Raw genomic sequence first — 17,783 nt, 5'->3', positions numbered from 1 at the left:
AGGACCCCCTTCATGAGAGTTATCCCCCAAAAATATATATTTTTTAACCTAACTGTGTAATTGTAAGCATTTTATTAATCTGTAATTAAAGCATTTTTAGTTTTTAAACATTCCTTTTTCACCCTCTCTCTCACGGTGGTTTAGTCCGCCTGATGTCCCCGGCCCCAGTACCGCGCGCATCAACCGAATGTCCGTAGCTCAGTGCTGGTTCGCCACCAAAAAGGAGCCAATTTGCAGTTTTTCCATTGAAACAGCGGATGTGTCAGACGTATTTCTTTACTTCCACCACTTATCAATCTGGACGGATATCTTTTGCAGTGTAAACGCTAATGCGTCCTGGATGGGTCCCACAGAAAGAGGTTACGGTAACTGTGCGTGGGGCAGTAACGAAATCAGCTGGACACTCTGGAGAGGCATAATAGACACAAATCTTTCGCCTGAACGATTAACTTAATAATAATTAGTAACGTATAACTACCGCTGCTGCGATGGGCTGGCCCCCCATCCTTGGTTGTTCCCTGCCTCGTGCCCGGATAGGCTCCGGACCCCCCGCAACCAAGTAGGATAAGCGGTTTGGAAAATGGATGGATGGATGGATGGATGGAGCAATAGTGCGGATGGAATTATCTTTGTACCTCAGCTAAATTTTATGCATCACTGAATACCGTTTTGCTTGCGTCTCCATATTTCTGCATTCGAAAATCTGACTGATAGCCAATAAATAGTCTAATACTGCTGATGCCAGTGCTTATTAGAAAAATAAAATGACGTAATGTTTTGTGTAAAATAAAAGATTGATATGCTGGCCAGATTTAATAAGAATTATAAACATGTCACGGTTTGGTTAAAAAGGGGACACCAGCTTAACGTGACTGCAGCTGAAGAAGTTTTAAAAGGGGAACTTTATTTTTTGTACAATATATAAGATTCAGTCTAAAGAAAGACAGGATATAAGTGGAGATAGGATATAGTGTAATAAGCATAAAAGCCGATCTACGATGCTGGGGGACAAACAGACCTATGCAGCGGACGCAGAAAAAGCGCGTGAGGCAGCAAGACGGTGGGTCTTAGGAGGGCTGTGGCTGCCGAGTCCCACACTGACACCCGCAGCGGGACCAGACTGCAGCCGGAGCCCTTAATTTCTCTCTTAAATGTGATCTGACACACTGTAACTAAATAAAAGATTGTACCATTGCTGACTCTGACTTCTGGTCGGGACAACAGAGACACAGACCCCGGTCGAGAGCAGAGCCCCACGCGGGACACTCCTCCCCCTGCTGTTGGCCGCAAATATCAGAATATCTATCAGAAATGGGTAAAATAGTCATTCTGGATAAAATCTTCCGTAACTTGATGCAAATACTAAGCAAAACCCTTTTATGTAACATTTTGTCTTCACAGAGACGTCCTCCCGATTTTCACATTGACACTTACGCAGCTCTAGATGTGAAGAATCAGTCACCTGACTATGATACTCTGATGGTGAGTCTCTTATATGGAGCGCAGGGAACTAAAGATCGTTTTTAATACCGTGTGTCCACAAAATGTCTTGTGGTTCTTCTCCCAGATGCTGATGCCCGCAGCCAGTGACAGACAACCTGCAGTTTAGGAGTCAGCTGAAGATCCAGTTTATAGAAATATGATGTATAGTGAAAAAGGACGATACCAGGGATCAAACCCAGTGGCCTAAAACCACCAACCAGGCATTTATGTAGAGTTATATGTATATGTGCACATTTTGCAGATGCTTAAAGGTTTCAGTTTGCTTAGAACTTCCCAGGATTCCAGTTTTTGATCGGTTTTCTTGCAGATCAGAAAATCTGCAGGAGTGCATTGTGTACTAGGCACTCTCTCAGCTGTCCCTGTTCACTGTGGTAGTGCGTACGTCTCTCCTCCACGGTGTTTGTGCCGGAGATGATCCCAAGTTCAGATTCTCCATCCTCCCCGTGCAGCTGGGCAGTGTGTCACCCCTCTGTTATCCTTCAGCAGAAGCAGGGCAGGAATCCTACAGCAGGGTGTTGGCTCCGACGCACTGGTCTGGCTCTGACACACTGGTCTGACGCACTTCCTGGACTCGTGGCACTGACCAAAGTCTCTCTTCCACTCCTCACTCTGCTATTTGCCAGTCGCTTCATTAACTGCTCATTTCTCTAATGTCTTGAATGATGAACATGTTTAGGTTTGGTTGTCACTTTGCTGCACTGTAACAGAAATAAAGCACTGCTCTGTAGCTGGTGCAGGGGCCTTCAGGAAACTTCCACTGGGCAGTAAAAACAGACTCCATGTCAGCAGCTAATGGTCAATTTTGTGGCTGAGCAGGATAGACCTGGATGCCTGAGGTCAGTGTTGGGCCCTTGGTCTGACCCGGCTTCCTCTAAGATGTATGTCGCTTTGGATGGAAACATCTGATAAATAAATGATCTGATAAATAAGTGAGAGCTGCTTCCTGTCTCCTCACTCTACGTCCTCCACAGAAAATGCTGGCATTTTGCACACACACCCTCTCAGCCCAGCAGGGGGAGGTATGGAGAGTCACCTGGCAACCCTTCTTCATCAGATGTCCACCTGGACTCTCCCCCTATCAAAAACTACAGCACTGTAATTATTCCGACATGAGTATAATTAATGTGAATGTGTCACATGCTTTAATGTTAAAATAAAGATATTAGCATGAGCCCTGTCTGCCCCTTGACCTGCTTGAAGAGTCACAGTGCCGTTCTGTCGCCCCCTTGTGACCATCATCACTAACTACAACCCGTGTCTGACTCGTGTGACAAAAATCTAACCAGGATAGGAATTTTACAGAAACATGTCAGTTAATGAATTGCCATCTGAGGAATCGAAGACCGCCGGCATTCAGCGCTGTTCTCCTTCAGACATAGGTATTTCTCCAGATTCTGTAACTCATTTAAAATCTTTTAATAAGATTATGCACCGCATTGGGTAAAATCAGTCAATTCTTTCTAATGGTGCATTAAAGTTAGATTATTGGTGTATTTTTATAATGAAGCTTTGGGCAAAGAGACTAGCTTCAGTTCTTCCTTCCTTGTAAATGACTCAACTTTTTGTCAGTTCTCCTTTTATACCAAAGTATGATATTGTCACCTCATCAAAATGCTTTTTAAAAAATTCCAGAATGTTCAGCTCAGAACATTACACTAAAAAACACTAAAAACTTAGCCAAAACTAAAAACTAAAACAAAAAAATAACTAAAACCAAATACATCAAAAGTATATGTGCAGTCTCCCTTATTTGACTATCTCTGCCGGGCCCTGGAGGATGGGCTCCCCCTTTGAGTCTGGTCCCTCCCAAGGTTTCTTCTTTCTTGGGAGTTTTTCCTTGCCACTGTCGCCTTTGGCTTGCTCACTGGGGAGCTTTGGTGCGGATGCTGTAAAGCGCTTTGAGACGATGTAATGTTGTGATAATGTGCTATATAAAAATAAATTTGTTGTTCCTGTGAGGGGATGCATCTGTCTTTGTGAGAGTATTTAGCCTGTTAACCAGGAGCTGCTTCCTGTCCACTGAAACCACATCCTCCTCACAGAGAAGTCTTCCCTCTTCTTATAGCCTTTCATATGCCCTTAGCTGATACTGTTAGTGAAGCATTGTGCAGCTATGTTGCTACACTTGGCTGTTCACAGTGTCACACTCAATGGACATTAACAAAGCACAGGCCATGTTCACAGCTGAATGCAGGCTTCAATTGAATTAAAATTTATCTCACCTGTTATTCAGATTATACAAATGTACTTCTGGCCAAAAATACTTAAGCAAGTGGTCACTTCATGCATGTTGAATGCACAGTAACAGTGCTTTAATAGCATCAATAGCATCATGTCTAATTTAACAGAAGGGTCCAACAAAATATCCAGTATTCTGGCAGGAAAAAATGTATGGAAACACATATACCACTAATAATCACAAACAATCTATCAGGCTATTACTAGTGTGGGTTGGTTTACCATAAAATAATCGTACTGTCATATCCTGCCTGCCACACTCCTCTTGCTCTTTCTCACTAACACGGCTTAACAAACCACACCTGGGGCCCTTTCAGTGTTACCTCCTGTTCCTGCCCTCTGCTTAATCATTCACAGCTGCCTCCTGTTTGCTCCTTTGTTATATAAGAACCCTGATCCCCCCACCCCACTTTTTGAGGTGAAAAAAAATTTAAAATTTGTAAAGTAGCATCGCTAAATAGGGTGGATGCAGTGATGTTTGAACTCATCAGACTCTCAACCATTATAAACAACTGATAGCAGGTAGGTGTCCATTAACATGCACATCCCCATACCCGTACACACACACACACGCTCATCCCCGTACCCATACAGACACGCGCACTCATCCCCGTGCCTGTACACCCACACACGCACTCATCCCCGTGCCTGTACACCCACACACGCGCTCATCCCCGTGCCCGTACGCACACACGCACTCCTGGCCGTGCCTGTACACCCACACACAAGCTCATCCCCATGCCTGTACACCCACAAACGCGCTCATCCCCATGCCTGTACACCCACACACAAGCACATCCCCGTGCCCATACAGACATGTGCACTCATCCCCATGCCCGTACACACACACGCACTCATCGCCGTACCTGTACATCCACACACAAGCTCATCCCCGTGCCTGTACACCCACACACGCGCTCATCCCCCATGCCTGTAGACCCACACACGTGCTCATCCCCATGCCTGTACACCCACACACGCGCTCATCCCCATGCCTGTACACCCGCACACGTGCTCATCCCCGTGCCTGTACACCCACACACGTGCTCATCCCCATGCCTGTACACCCACACACGCGCTCATCCCCGTGCCTGTACACCCACACACGCGCTCATCCCCATGCCTGTACACCCACACACGCGCTCATCCCCGTGCCTGTACACCCACACACGCGCTCATCCCCGTGCCTGTACACCCACACACGCGCTCATCCCCATGCCTGTACACCCACACACGTGCACATCCCCGTGCCTGTACACCCACACACGTGCTCATCCCCATGCCTGTACACCCACACACGCACTCATCCCCATGCCTGTACACCCACACACGCGCTCATCCCCATGCCTGTACATCCACACACGCGCTCATCCCCATGCCTGTACACCCACACACGTGCTCATCCCCGTGCCTGTACACCCACACACGTGCTCATCCCCATGCCTGTACACCCACACACGCGCTCATCCCCATGCCTGTACACCCACACACGCGCTCATCCCCGTGCCTGTACACCCACACACGCGCTCATCCCCATGCCTGTACACCCACACACGCGCTCATCCCCGTGCCTGTACACCCACACTCGCGCTCATCCCCATGCCTGTACACCCACACACGCGCATCCCCGTGCCTGTACACCCACACACGCGCTCATCCCCGTGCCTGTACACCCACACACGCGCTCATCCCCATGCCTGTACACCCACACACGCGCTCATCCCCGTGCCTGTACACCCACACACGCGCTCATCCCATGCCTGTACACCCACACACGCGCTCATCCCCATGCCTGTACACCCACACACGCGCTCATCCCCATGCCTGTACACCCACACACGTGCTCATCCCCGTGCCTGTACACCCACACACGTCCTCATCCCCGTGGCTGTACACCCACACACAAGCTCATCCCCGTGCCCGTACACACACACGCGCTCATCCCCATGCCTGTACACCAACACACACGCACTCATCGCCATGCCTGTACACCCACACACAAGCTCATCCCCGTGCCCGTACACCCACACATGCGTTCATCCCCGTGGCCATGCACATACTTGCGCTCATACCCGTGGAGTTTGGCTCATTCTTCATCGTCTCATGTCCGTGATACGTTACTCCTAAAGCTGTCATCAGAATTAGCTGTGGTTTGTACCACAGGAGCCCTTCTTCTCAGAAGTACGAGACTCTGGGCTGGGCATTGCGTCACCAAACTGGTGAAATGTAGATCATAAAAGAGGAAATGTTTTTTGTAGAGCTAATTGGAAGAAAGGAAGATAATGTGTTAATATTCACACTGCTTAGAAGGCAAAGGGAGTGTTAGGTCTTATTCTCACTCAAGATACATAAGTACTATCTGCCATCTCAGAGCAGACTGTGAGTGATAAAGAGCTCAGAGCAGCAGAGATGGGAGCTGGAGACTCTCTGACCTTCTGGGGCCTGGCTGTGCTCATCTTACCTGGTAAGAGCAACGACTATCCAGTATTTGTCAGAGGTTTTTGTTCAGAACCGAATCTTTCTTCATGCTGCAGTTACTGTTTAGTTTGTACAATTCTAGCCTCATAAGGACTCATATGAGGTGAGAGGGGATGTTTGCTGGAGAGGAATGTCCAGTGGGACTGTTTGTTGTCCAGCAGAGGCATTTCTACCATTTTCTGTCTTTCTGTGGTTTATAAATGTTCCTCACATGAGATAAAGACACACAGTGCATCTGAGTTATATTTAATCATTTAAGAAAAGCACACCAGTCACGGTAAGGCATGTCCTGCAGTCTGGTCGCTGCTTCAAACCTCCTGCCATTTATCATCAGTTTGGTTCATTCCTCATCTTCTCATCTTCATCACGTTACTGCAGCATCTGCTGTGAGCGGGGGCGTAAAATGGAGGAGATGGCTGACAGAGCACACGTCTGGCGAGTCGGACATTAATCGTCTCTTTGGATTATAAATTCCTGCATTTCTGCTGTTTAATATGGGCCTGGTAGCTTCCGGTGTCCTGCATGTTCATTGTCAGATTAGTTTGGCTTCCAAACTAGTTCAAAAAAGGAATTTTTGGTTGTGTTTTGATGTGTGGACCAAAGATTATGAGAGCATAAATGTAAATATTTAAAAAACAAAAAACTTATATTTACATGGAAATAACTGCATTCAGTCATAAAGACAGACACTGCCTTTCTGAAAAGCAGTTCCAGTTCAGACATGGAAATAACTACATTCAGTCATAAAGACAGACACTGCCTTTCTGAAAAGCACTTCCAGTTTAAGTATAATCAACATTTTAAGCACGATTCACAGTAAAGTATATTTCTGCTTCTTCTCTCAGTATGAAAATTCATTCTTTAAAAAAGGTGATCTGATTGTCCAGGGGCTCCTGCATTTATAACCATTAAAACAGGCTTGGGGGGGCAGTGGGTCCATTGGGGATTGTTTCAGATGTGAATTAAGAGTATATAAGCAAACCTCCAGCGTTCCTCGGCCGGTAGAATACTGACCACAGACCGGGGGGTGAGAACCCCAACTCTAGGTGATGAATCCAGTCTGATTCTCTACGTTGGCATATCTAGTAAAGAAATGCTTTTCTCTCTGGTGGCCGGTCCCAATGTTCCCCATTTTAAAAACCGACACAGAGGTTATTTTTTATAATTGCTGTCTTCCAGGGGTCATGAGTCACAACTGGAATGTATGGTACCCAAAGAAGCCAGTCTGTGCTGTGAGAGGATCTACTGTGGTCATTCCCTGTGGGTATGATAATCCAGAGGCTTACAAAGTGGAGACAATCATGTGGTGTCGTAATGATAGTGACTGTATAGACAAACCATATGTCTGTAACAGTAATAATATAAATGTCAGTAGTCAGTACAGAAGCAGAGCAGAGTGTTTGGGGGACAAAGAGAATAACTGTACATTACGGATAAAGCACATTACAGACGCTGATGCTGGAGTGTATAGATTCAGGTTTATAACGAGTAAGGAAGATGGAAAATGGACTGGTCAGCCTGGAGTGACTATAAAAGTTGATGGTAAGTCTCTATAAATAAATTTCCAGCCAATGGTATCATCAAACATAACAATTGAGCTCTGCAATGTATTATTTTGGAAACACTGACAAAAACTCCTGCTTCTAAAGGGTCTGGTCTATAAGACTTGCTGTAGATGGTAAATATAATAGATCGTGAAGTAGTTTGGATAAGTGGACTTTTGTGTTTCTGTGAATTTGATGCAATTTACTCTAAATAAAAGAGTAGCAAAGAATCGGTGAATTAGATAAATAAGTATGACTGTCTGTACAATTAAAGGTCATAGCAACCACATCTAATAGAGATATAGGAGTAAGAGAAGGAGACATTGTGGATTTAACATGTGGCACAGAAAGCTGCTCTCAGCCAATCAGAATCCACCTGGTTTAAGAACAACCAGCCAATCAGAGAAACGCAATCCATACTTCACTGTAATCCTGTCTCTAAGCATCACTCTGGAAATGAGTCCAATGCTTTAAAAGGCAGTAAAGTCTCCAAAAATTGATTTTATTATTCAAGTTAAATAGCAGCACAACAGCATTTTTCTTAAAGCAGCAAACAACTTTGATATAACTTTTCAATATGTTTTGTGGGTTCTAGGTGGTGCATGGTCTGTAAATTACACAGAGAGAACCCTGTGTGCAGTGAGAGGATCGACTGTGGTCATTCACTGTCAATTTAATCATCCAGAGTCATACAGAATGGAGTCGAGGATGTGGAGCCATAATGCTGAGGACTGTGCTGGAAAATCATATGTCTGGCACAGTCATAAAATAAACATTAGTACTGAGTACAGAGACAGAACAGAGGTCTTGGGGAACACGGAGAACAACTGTACATTAATGATAAAGAACATTACAGACGCTGATGCCGGACTGTATAGATTCAGTTTCACAGCTGGTGGGTGTGAACTGTGCGCTCAGCCTGGAGTAGAACTGCGAGTCGGTGGTGAGTCTGTACTGTCCTGCACTTTCACCTTATTTTTGTATCACACAGCATAACCAGATTGTTTGTATTCTATGCCTATTTTCATTTAGAAATCACTGAGTCAGATACTGCTGATGGGCTCATTAATGAACAGGAGAATACCAGCTCTGAGAAGAACATGTGTAGCAGCAAGCAGATTATAGCAGTGAGAAGCTAACTGGGATTCAGTGTATAACATGTGGCTCTGGACAATAATGCTGATTTACAGCTTTAGAATTTGCCATGTTGTTATAGCCTATGACACAAATACCTCACACAGTAATGCAGAAGAACCCTATTGCTTCTGGGTATGATTTCAGAATTAAAGGTGATGCTGACGTCATCTACAGGAAAAGGATTATTGATAGAAGGAGATTCTGTGAATCTGACATGTGGCTCAGAGAACTGCTCTCTCAGCCAATCAGAATTCACCTGGTTTAAGGACAACAAGCCAATCACAGACACACTCTCCACAATTCACTTCAACCCTGTCTCCTATAATCACTCTGGAAATTACTCCTGTGCATTGAAGGGTTACATAGGGACTGTGTCCAGTACCCTAATATTTAATATTCAATGTGAGTATGTAGTCTGATCCTGGTAATCAACAGCACAGTCTGATTCTCAAAATCTTCTTTCCAAAACTTCAGAAATTTCCGAAAATGCTCAAAAATGCATTGAAATGCCCACAGAAACAGAATTAGGAGTAATAGTTACTTAAGGCAGAGGAATGAAATGTCCATGTTTAAAAATAAGTTTCATAATCAGAATCAGAATCAGAATGGACTTCATTGCCAAATGTTGAGCAGGTTTACAACATCAGGAAATTGCTGCGGTGTTCAGTGCGATATTATGCAATACTTAAACAGAGGGAGACAGTCAGTTAGATAAATAAATAAACTCAAGTGCAATATTATGGGCAGTACTTAAATAAACATAGAGTAAAAAAGTTCCTTTGCTGAGCAGATTGATATATTTACAAGAGTGCAGGTGAAGTGGAACCGGAGCGACGAACACGAAACAGGGTCATGTGTTTGGCTTAGAGAGAGTGGTGGCAACAGACTTGTGCATATTGTTCATGAGACCAACAGCAGAGGGGAAGAAACTGTTCCTATGGCGAGAGGTTCTGGTCCGAATGGACTGGAGCCTCCTGCCTGAGGGGAGTAGGTCAAACAGCTTGTGTCCAGGGTGAGAAGGGTCGGCTGTGATGCGAGCTGCACGCCCCAGTGTCCTGGAGGTGTACAGGTCCTGCAGAGATGTGAGTTTGCAGCCAATCACCTTCTCAGCAGAGCGCACAACACGCTGCAGTCTCTGTTTGTCCTTGGTGGTGGCCCCAGCGTACCACACAGTGATGGAGGAGGTGAGGATGGACTCAATGATTGCAGTGTAGAACAATGATTGTAGTGTTGAATTTCTCCAGCTGCCTCAGGAAGTACATCCTCTGCTGGGCCTTCTTTATGACGGAGGTGATGGTGGGCTCCCACTTGAGGTCCTGGGTGATGGTGGTCCCCAGGAAGCGGAATGAGTCCACAGTGGTGATGGGGGTGTCAGACAGGATGATGGGGGGGAGAGGGGCTGTGTGCTTCCTAAAGTCCGCAATAATCTCCACTGTCTTCTGGCCGTTCAGCACCAGGTTGTTGCGGCTGCACCAGGACACCAGACGTTCAACCTCCGTCCTGTAGGCAGACTCATCACCGTCCGAGATGAGACCGATTACAGTGGTGTCATCTGCAAACTTAATTAGCTTGACAGACTGGTGGTTGGAGGTGCAGCAGTTCGTGTACAGGGAGAAGAGCAGAGGAGAAAGAACACAGCCCTGAGGGGTGCCAGTGCTGATGGTCCGGGAGTCCGAGACATTCTTCCCCAGCCTCACATGCTGCTTTCTATCTGTCAGGAAGTCAGTGATCCACCAGCAGATAGGATCAGGCACATTCATCTGGGAAAGCTTGTCTTGGAGAAGGTCTGGAAGGATGGTATTGAAGGCAGAGCTGAAGTCCACAAACAGGATCCTGGCGTAGGTTCCCGGGGAGTCCAGGTGCTGCAGGATGAGGTGTAGGGCCATGTTGATTGCATCATCTACAGACCTTTTGGCTCTGTAAGCAAACTGCAGGGGGTCCAGGAGGGGGGCCGTGAGGGATTTGAGGTAGGGGAGGACAAGACGCTCAAAAGACTTCATGACCACAGATGTCAGAGCCACAGGTCTGTAGTCATTTAGTCCAGTGATCCTTGGCTTCTTGGGGACAGGGACTATGGTGGAGGACTTGAAGCAGGCAGGCACGTGACATGCCTGCAGTGAGGAGTTGAAAATGTCAGAAAACACTGGGGCCAGCTCGTTTGCACAGTGTCTGAGAGTGGCAGGAGACACACCGTCTGGGCCAGGAGCTTTCTGACCATTCAGTCTCTTAAACTGCCTCCTCACATCTGCTTCATGAATATGAAGGGTTGTGGTGGGAGAAGGTGGTGTGAGGTCCTCACAGGTGTGGGGTGAGGAGGGGGGTGCTGTGGGTGATGTCTTTGATGGAGGTGATAGCTCTGTGGTGGGGGGAGCGGGGAAGGTGGGGTGATGGGTGACCATAGTGTCTCTATTTGCTTGATTAACATGCATGTTTTATTGATACAGCCTGTATTTACCCTGGATTCCCTCACTATAATCCAATGACAGTGATACTAGTGTGTTTGGGGATACTACTGCCTGTTTTAGCTGTAACAATCTGCATAATGAGGTGAGTGTTTTATTATTCATTGACTGTAAAATAATGTATGCTTTTTAAAACGCTGAGCATTTGTGATATTTGCTTATTGATTGATCTTATAGTTTATTCAGAGACTCGGGTAACTAGCTTCCCATCATTTGCTCTGCAGTCATCATGCTCATCGACACAAACACACATATATCACCAAAGATTAACCCTAAATGAACATAATCAAAGGCAGTGTGCTGAGCAGAAACCCAGGGTGATGCCCTCAGCGGCCCCCCAGTCCCCCAAGAGCCCCCATTCTCTCTCCAGTTCCCGCTGTTTTCCCTTTCACTTTATCCTCATAGCTGATTACCTCTAACCAGCTAGCCTAGCTAGGCCCCAGTAAGCTGGTTAGCAGAGCTCCCTCAGTGTGACCCCTGTGTCTCCATGGTAACCCCCCATCCCAGTCTCTGACGCTAGTGTCTGGGGGAACACTGCTGGGCTTTAGCTGTAACAAAGCACATCATTGGTTTGATTTATACTTTATTATAAATTAATTTGATCAGATTTTTAAGGTTTGATGTGAAAATACTTGATTTTTTGCAGTATATACAGTACAGGCCAAAAGTTTGGACACACCTTCTCATTCAATGTGTTGTCTTTATTTTCATGACCATTTACATTGGTAGATTCTCACTGAAGGCATCAAAACTATGAATGAACACACGTGGAGTTACGTACTTAACAAAAAAAGGTGACATAACTGAAAATGTGTTTTATATTCTAGTTTCTTCAAAATAGCTACCCTTTGCTCTGATGCCTTCAGTGAGAATCTACCAATGTAAATGGTCATATACATATATATATATATATATATAGGGTGTGGTGAATGTAATTTGAAATAAAAAAATATTTTATTTCGGTCTATCTCATGTCTCTCAGAAGGAAGAGAAATTCACTGAATGAGCCAGAAGACAGAGGGGGGGAAAAACAAGTATGTATATTGTGTTTATGAGCCTATTTTAAGGGTATGGTTATATTTTTAAGGGTATGATAAGTTGATTATTTATCAGATTATTTTTATATACTCTAAAGTACTTTTTCATCCAAGGGATCTGATGCATAATTGTGGATTTTTTTTCTTTTTTACTTCAACACAATTAATTATAAAAATGCTTGATTTATTTGTCCCTTTGTCTCTCTCCATCTACAGATCGCAGAAGATATCGAGTATGCAGACATTAGAGAGTCTGGCTCTCAGACCGGCAGCCAGAGGCAGGAAGCCCCATCTCAGGGGGAGGAAGTCTGCTATGCTTCCGTGCAGTTTAACACCAAACCTCCAGGCAGGCAGTAAGTGTGAATTCAGCTTATTTTACTTCATCTGTATGGGTCAGAATACAGAAATACCAAGAGCAAAGTTATGTTTTAGAATTAAAAGCGAAAGACGACTGTCAGACTGTTAATAATTAAATATTTACATTCAACCGCTGCAGGTGTGATGTCAGTAACGCGGAGAGCCCTGATGATGCAATCTTGTACGCTGCAGTCCGAAAACCAGCCATCTGCAGTTAAACCAGGTAAAATATCAGGACCATCATGTTCTTTATTGTTGGCGACACTGAAACTACAGAACATCACTGCAATATCTCCAACATACACCAAGCGAGATACATCGAATGAAGTACTGATGGCTCTTAATTTCTATGCCAGAATTCCTGTCTGACTCAGTCTATCCACCGAAAGGTCTCATTGGAATGGCTTTGTTGTGTTTACACACATGAACATAAAAATGATTAAAAAAAATATTAAATTCAAGCATTCATCTTTGGAAAACTTTTGTAATACAGGATCTCTGAAACGGGGCGGCATGGTGGTGCAGTGGTTAGCACTGTTGCCTCACACCTCTGGGACCCGGGTTCGAATCTCCGCCTGGGTCACATGTGTGTGGAGTTTGCATGTTCTCCCCATGTCGTCGTGGGGTTTCCTCCGGGTACTCCGGTTTCCCCCCACAGTCCAAAAACATGCTGAGGCTGATTGTAGTTACTAAAATTGCCCGTAGGTGTGCATGTGTGAGTGAATGGTGTGTGAGTGTGCCCTGCGATGGGCTGGCCCCCCATCCTGGGTTGTTCCCTGCCTCGTGCCCATTGCTTCCGGGATAGGCTCCGGACCCCCTGCGACCCAGTAGGATAAGCGGTTTGGAGGATGGATGGATCTCTGAAACTTTTATAAAATTTATTAATGAAAAGTAAGTTGATTATTTATTTACAAGTGATACACATGAAGTAAAATGACATCTACTAATATCAGTAATCAACCATTTTAGGAGTCTTCCTCACCTGCGATTCCACTCCTCTGCTTCCTCCTGCTGGATCCTCCCCCCCTCCACAAGGATGCCTCAACAGGGACAGCAGTCTCTTCCAGAGCTGATTCCATAGAGCACACTGGAGCTGCAGTGACCATACAGCACACTGGAGCTACAGTGACCATTGAGCACACTGGAGCTGCAATGACCATTGAGCACACTGGAGCTGCAGTGACCATCATAATGCACACTGAAGCTGCAGTAACCATCATAAAGCACACTGAAGCTGCAGTGACCATCATAAAGCACACTGAAGCTGCAGTGACTATAAGGCACTCTGAAGCGGCCCTTTGGTAGAGAGACACTCTCAGGGAACTGAGTCAGTTTGTCAGTTTGTGCCTGGTGCCCTTTTCTGGACAAAGATTCAGTTTCAGATGTTTCAGAATCTTTATTATCATTGTACAAATACAACGATATTGGGTGCAGTTCCAGTTGTATTTATGTATGTAATAATCTACAGCTCACACCCTTAGCTCTGAATCCTGCTTCTCCTTTGTGTGTGTAGGGCTCATCCCTTGTGGGCAGTCCAAAGATAGTCTGGTCTCCTGCCCAGAGTGAGCTGCTGCTTTGTGGCCTGTGCTGCCTGGCAAAGGCCTCCCCCACGACCCTGACCAGGAACAGCAGCTGGAAGATGATTTTTCATCATCCACTTTGCCCAGGAGATCATTTTTTGCATAAAATTGTGTGTGCACTTCTGGTTTGTATTCCTGGTGCATAATTACTTGCTGGTTTAACAAAGTCAGAGGGAGCAGAGTCTGCAAAGGCATCCTGGCACATTTAGGCCTTTGCACAGTGAATCCCAGCTGGTCAGGAATAGGGATGGGACAGGGATGGGATAGGCACGAGATAGGGATGGGATAAGAAGAGCAGAGACAGACTTCCTGCGTGGAAACAGTATCATTGTAGACATTTGCAGTGCTTTCATAGGTTTACGGCTCAATTTAATGATTTTGGTCTCCTTCATTTACTATAGTAGCCTTGCTGTGTGTAAACAGTATCACTGTATTGATTTGGCTGTATTTTTATTGTTATATTGCTTAATTGTAGGGTTTTCCTTAATTTTCGGTAGTAAAAGCCATTCATTTAAACTCTGTGGTCCTCTCTCACACACAATATTTCACAGATCCTACAAGCCCAAAGCAGACAAAGCTAGAATGGAAAGGAAAATGCACAAAAAAAACAGTGATTCTGAAATTTGCTTTGACTTTTATTTCATTGCAGACAGTATGAACCCAAGACAGCTCATGTTCACTTTTATGTTCATATAGTTCATGGTTTGTCTGACCATTATTATTATTATTAACCCAGGTTCATGTTTTTCTGGTCAACTTCATTTCCTTTGTTAATATACATCCAATCCTGTATTTCAGGCCTGCAACACATTCCTAAAAAAGTTGGGACAGGAGCAGTTTAGGGCTGGTGATGAGGTAGAAAAAAATATGTGATTTAAAGCAGGTGATGCCGGTAAAAGCAGGTAAAACCAGTGGTTGTCTGTGGTCATTCAGTTACATCTGGCAGATTCAGGTTTGGGTAACATCTTATTTAGGCGACACAGGGCATCCACACAAAAAAAGTTTGGTTGTGACATTTGTGTGTTGGGTTTTTATCGCTCATTTACACATCACATCAATGACATCATACCAGCAATCACAAGTTGATAGTTGCAATTTGTTACAATTGAAATTTTTCATGAAATAAATGTTTCCAAGCTTCACCTGTAGCCCATACATAAAACAGGAAGCACTGTGGTATCACACCTACAGACAGGCGTGTGTCTGTGTGGTCAGCATGTACTGCTTATACAATACAGGGCCCCACCGTATCATACTTACAAAATAAACAAAATGCCATTCAAACAAACAAACATCCACTTCAGAAAATAGTCTGAAAATAGTCCAGTTGTTCGCGTATCTTTATTGAGTGTAAACAAAATATGGGCCTTAGGACAAAACAGAACATTTTAGCATCGTTTCCCCTGTACTTATTAGTTACTACCTGAAGGAAAAAACGCAGGTTCAGTGTTCATTTTCAGCAGGTGGTCTTCACATTTTGGCTTTGAATGGAACCATGCAGAGAGAATGTATGAACTCCTGAAGCGTGGAGAGGTACTCCTGAGGGTGATCTCACAGGTGTCCTGCATGGGTGGAGTCCTTCCACGCCTTGCAGTCCACCCTCACGCCTTGCTTTCGCCAGTCCTCAATCATCTCCTTCATCTTGAGATGGTCACACATTGGGTCATTCTCAGAGGAGAAGAAGAGAGCAGGTGCCTGAATGGGGCGGTGCCAGAAGATGTCGATGTTGGTGTTAAAGTAATCCACCGTGTGTCTCTTGAAAGCTCGAAAGTACAACATGCTCGCACAAGGATCTCCCCCTGGGGAATCAAACTCCTCCCCAGACCTACACAGAGGACAACATTATTAGCCACAACACAAAAAGCTGTCACATTTTAAATGCTGCGTTTCACTGAATGACGTTAAAGCTGATAGTCTGACCGTAGATGAGCATGTCTGTGCCAAGTTTCACCTACACTTCGCTTAAACATTTGACAGGCGTTACATACACCCCTTCTGATACTGGTGAAATGGATAAACAGTCATCCAACCCACATCATCAAAGCAGACTGCAGAAAGCAAAAGCGGATATGCAGGTATGAGGCTGTTCCACTGACCTACGGCCATGCGATCCAGGGAACCCATCACCAGGCTGTCGTAAACCTGCCCTCGGAGCCTGCGAATCAGGCCGTCATACTGGCCGGGATTTCTGCAGATGTGGACCAGCAGCTGGCTGAAGGTGTAGCCCCCTACTGAGAAAGCATGCACCAGCAGGGGGCGCCACACAAACCTGTCGCTCTGCAGCACCTCCAGGACCTTCATGCCATAGTCAAGGCCCCATTTCAGCCAAAGGAACTGGCTGACCCAGCTCTCCACGATGAGCACATCAAAGCCGTTACGCAGCTATATGTCACAGTATTTGGCCAAGCCCCGAGGCTGAGATCCCAGCCAGAGCAGCAGCAGCAGCAAGGGTCTGGCGCCACCCTGTGGTGGCCTACTCAACACCAGTAATGGGATGGAAAAAAAAGAAAGAAAAAAAGCGGCTCTGACTCCGGCTCACAGGCAGGAGCCGGCTCCGATCGTTCACTTCGAAGAGCCGACTCCAAGAGCCGTTTCGTTCGCGACCAACACATCACTATAGCTCAGTGCTGTTTCGCCACCAAAAAGGAGCCAATTTGCAGTTTTTCCATTGAAACAGCGGATGTGTCAGACGTATTTCTTTACTTCCACCACTTATCAATCTGGACGGATATCTTTTGCAGTGTAGACGCTAATGCGTCCTGGATGGGTCCCAGAGAAAGAGGTTACGGTAACTGTGCGTGGGGCAGTAACGAAATCAGCTGGACACTCAGGAGAGGCATAATAGACACAAATCTTTCGCCTATCCGATTAACTTAATAATAATTAGTAACGTATAACTACGGCTGCCTAGACTGCATCAGTGTAACAGCTGGCAGTATTCTGTCAGGCGTCATTTTACTGTTATTTTAATATAAAACAAACCACTACAATCTGCTGTAAAGCTTACCTGTCCTCCAGGAACTCCCGTGAGTTAGTGAGTCCAGTTCCTCCCTTTGTCTGGAAAACACGCATTAAGCCTGGCATGGTGTTCCACCTGACTAACCTGTCATCTAGCAGACAGCTCCTGCTCCTCAGGATAATAACCCTTCTTTTTCCACACATGAATCTCCCATCTCAAAAACGTCCAGCGCCAACAGCATTATATTTTAAATGGAGTGAAACTGCATATATCGTCTTTGTTTCTTGGGGTCCGAGGCACTACCTATAGCTTGTGTGCACACTTGATGGGATGATATTACATTGTACTTATGTTGTTTTTTTATTTAAAATGTAGTATAACATCATTGCACCTCCGACCAAAAGGGCTTTCACAGAACAGCAATCGATAATAAAAGAGTAGAGGAGGAACGGTTGTTGTTGTTGTAGTTATGGTGAACAGAATTAAGA

The 17,783-nt window shown here is 45.2% G+C and overlaps 4 protein-coding genes across 14 annotated transcripts in view; 2 read left to right on the top strand and 2 right to left on the bottom strand.

Annotated features, from left to right (window-relative positions):
* LOC125739110 (sialoadhesin-like) overlaps positions 1–14,127 on the top strand; it is a 247,290-nt gene extending 233,163 nt beyond the window's left edge. The window contains exons 1-8 of one of the 2 annotated variants that reach the window (XM_049008877.1): positions 6,022–6,205; positions 7,399–7,761; positions 8,359–8,706; positions 11,345–11,447; positions 12,345–12,396; positions 12,616–12,752; positions 12,896–12,979; positions 13,726–14,127. In XM_049008877.1, coding sequence (XP_048864834.1) covers positions 6,151–6,205; positions 7,399–7,761; positions 8,359–8,706; positions 11,345–11,447; positions 12,345–12,396; positions 12,616–12,752; positions 12,896–12,974 — 1,137 coding nt within the window. In that variant the 5' untranslated portion in view covers positions 6,022–6,150 and the 3' untranslated portion in view covers positions 12,975–12,979; positions 13,726–14,127. Of the gene's footprint in view, positions 6,206–7,063; positions 7,762–8,358; positions 8,707–11,344; positions 11,448–12,344; positions 12,397–12,615; positions 12,753–12,895; positions 12,980–13,725 lie in introns of those variants that run through there. The other variant, XM_049008876.1, reaches the window with a different exon arrangement.
* Positions 1–14,176, top strand: part of LOC125739109 (uncharacterized) — a 164,882-nt gene extending 150,706 nt beyond the window's left edge. Inside the window, exon 9 of the mRNA XM_049008872.1 lies at positions 14,127–14,176. The gene's annotated coding sequence lies outside the window, so the exon portion shown is untranslated. The remainder of the gene's footprint in view (positions 1–14,126) is intronic.
* LOC125739112 (transmembrane protein 53-like) overlaps positions 1–17,783 on the bottom strand; it is a 188,464-nt gene that overhangs the window by 104,510 nt on the left and 66,171 nt on the right. For 2 of the 10 annotated variants that reach the window (XR_007397051.1, XR_007397052.1), the window contains exon 5: positions 16,162–16,200. The exons of 7 other annotated variants lie outside the window; for them this stretch is intronic. The gene's annotated coding sequence lies outside the window, so the exon portion shown is untranslated. Of the gene's footprint in view, positions 1–16,161; positions 16,201–17,343; positions 17,687–17,783 lie in introns of all 10 variants that reach the window. One more of the 10 variants, XM_049008892.1, reaches the window with a different exon arrangement.
* Positions 15,486–16,948, bottom strand: LOC125739561 (transmembrane protein 53-like). The gene is given in 4 exon segments (XM_049009792.1): positions 15,486–16,114; positions 16,117–16,161; positions 16,433–16,857; positions 16,941–16,948. Coding segments are annotated over 4 exon segments (786 nt in total). The 3' UTR covers positions 15,486–15,806.

The sequence above is a fragment of the Brienomyrus brachyistius genome, chromosome 3 (genome assembly GCF_023856365.1).
Source record: "Brienomyrus brachyistius isolate T26 chromosome 3, BBRACH_0.4, whole genome shotgun sequence".
Lineage (NCBI taxonomy): Eukaryota > Metazoa > Chordata > Actinopteri > Osteoglossiformes > Mormyridae > Brienomyrus > Brienomyrus brachyistius.
The sequence above is the reverse complement of the archived record's forward strand: the minus strand, read 5'-3'. Positions and strand labels throughout refer to the sequence as shown.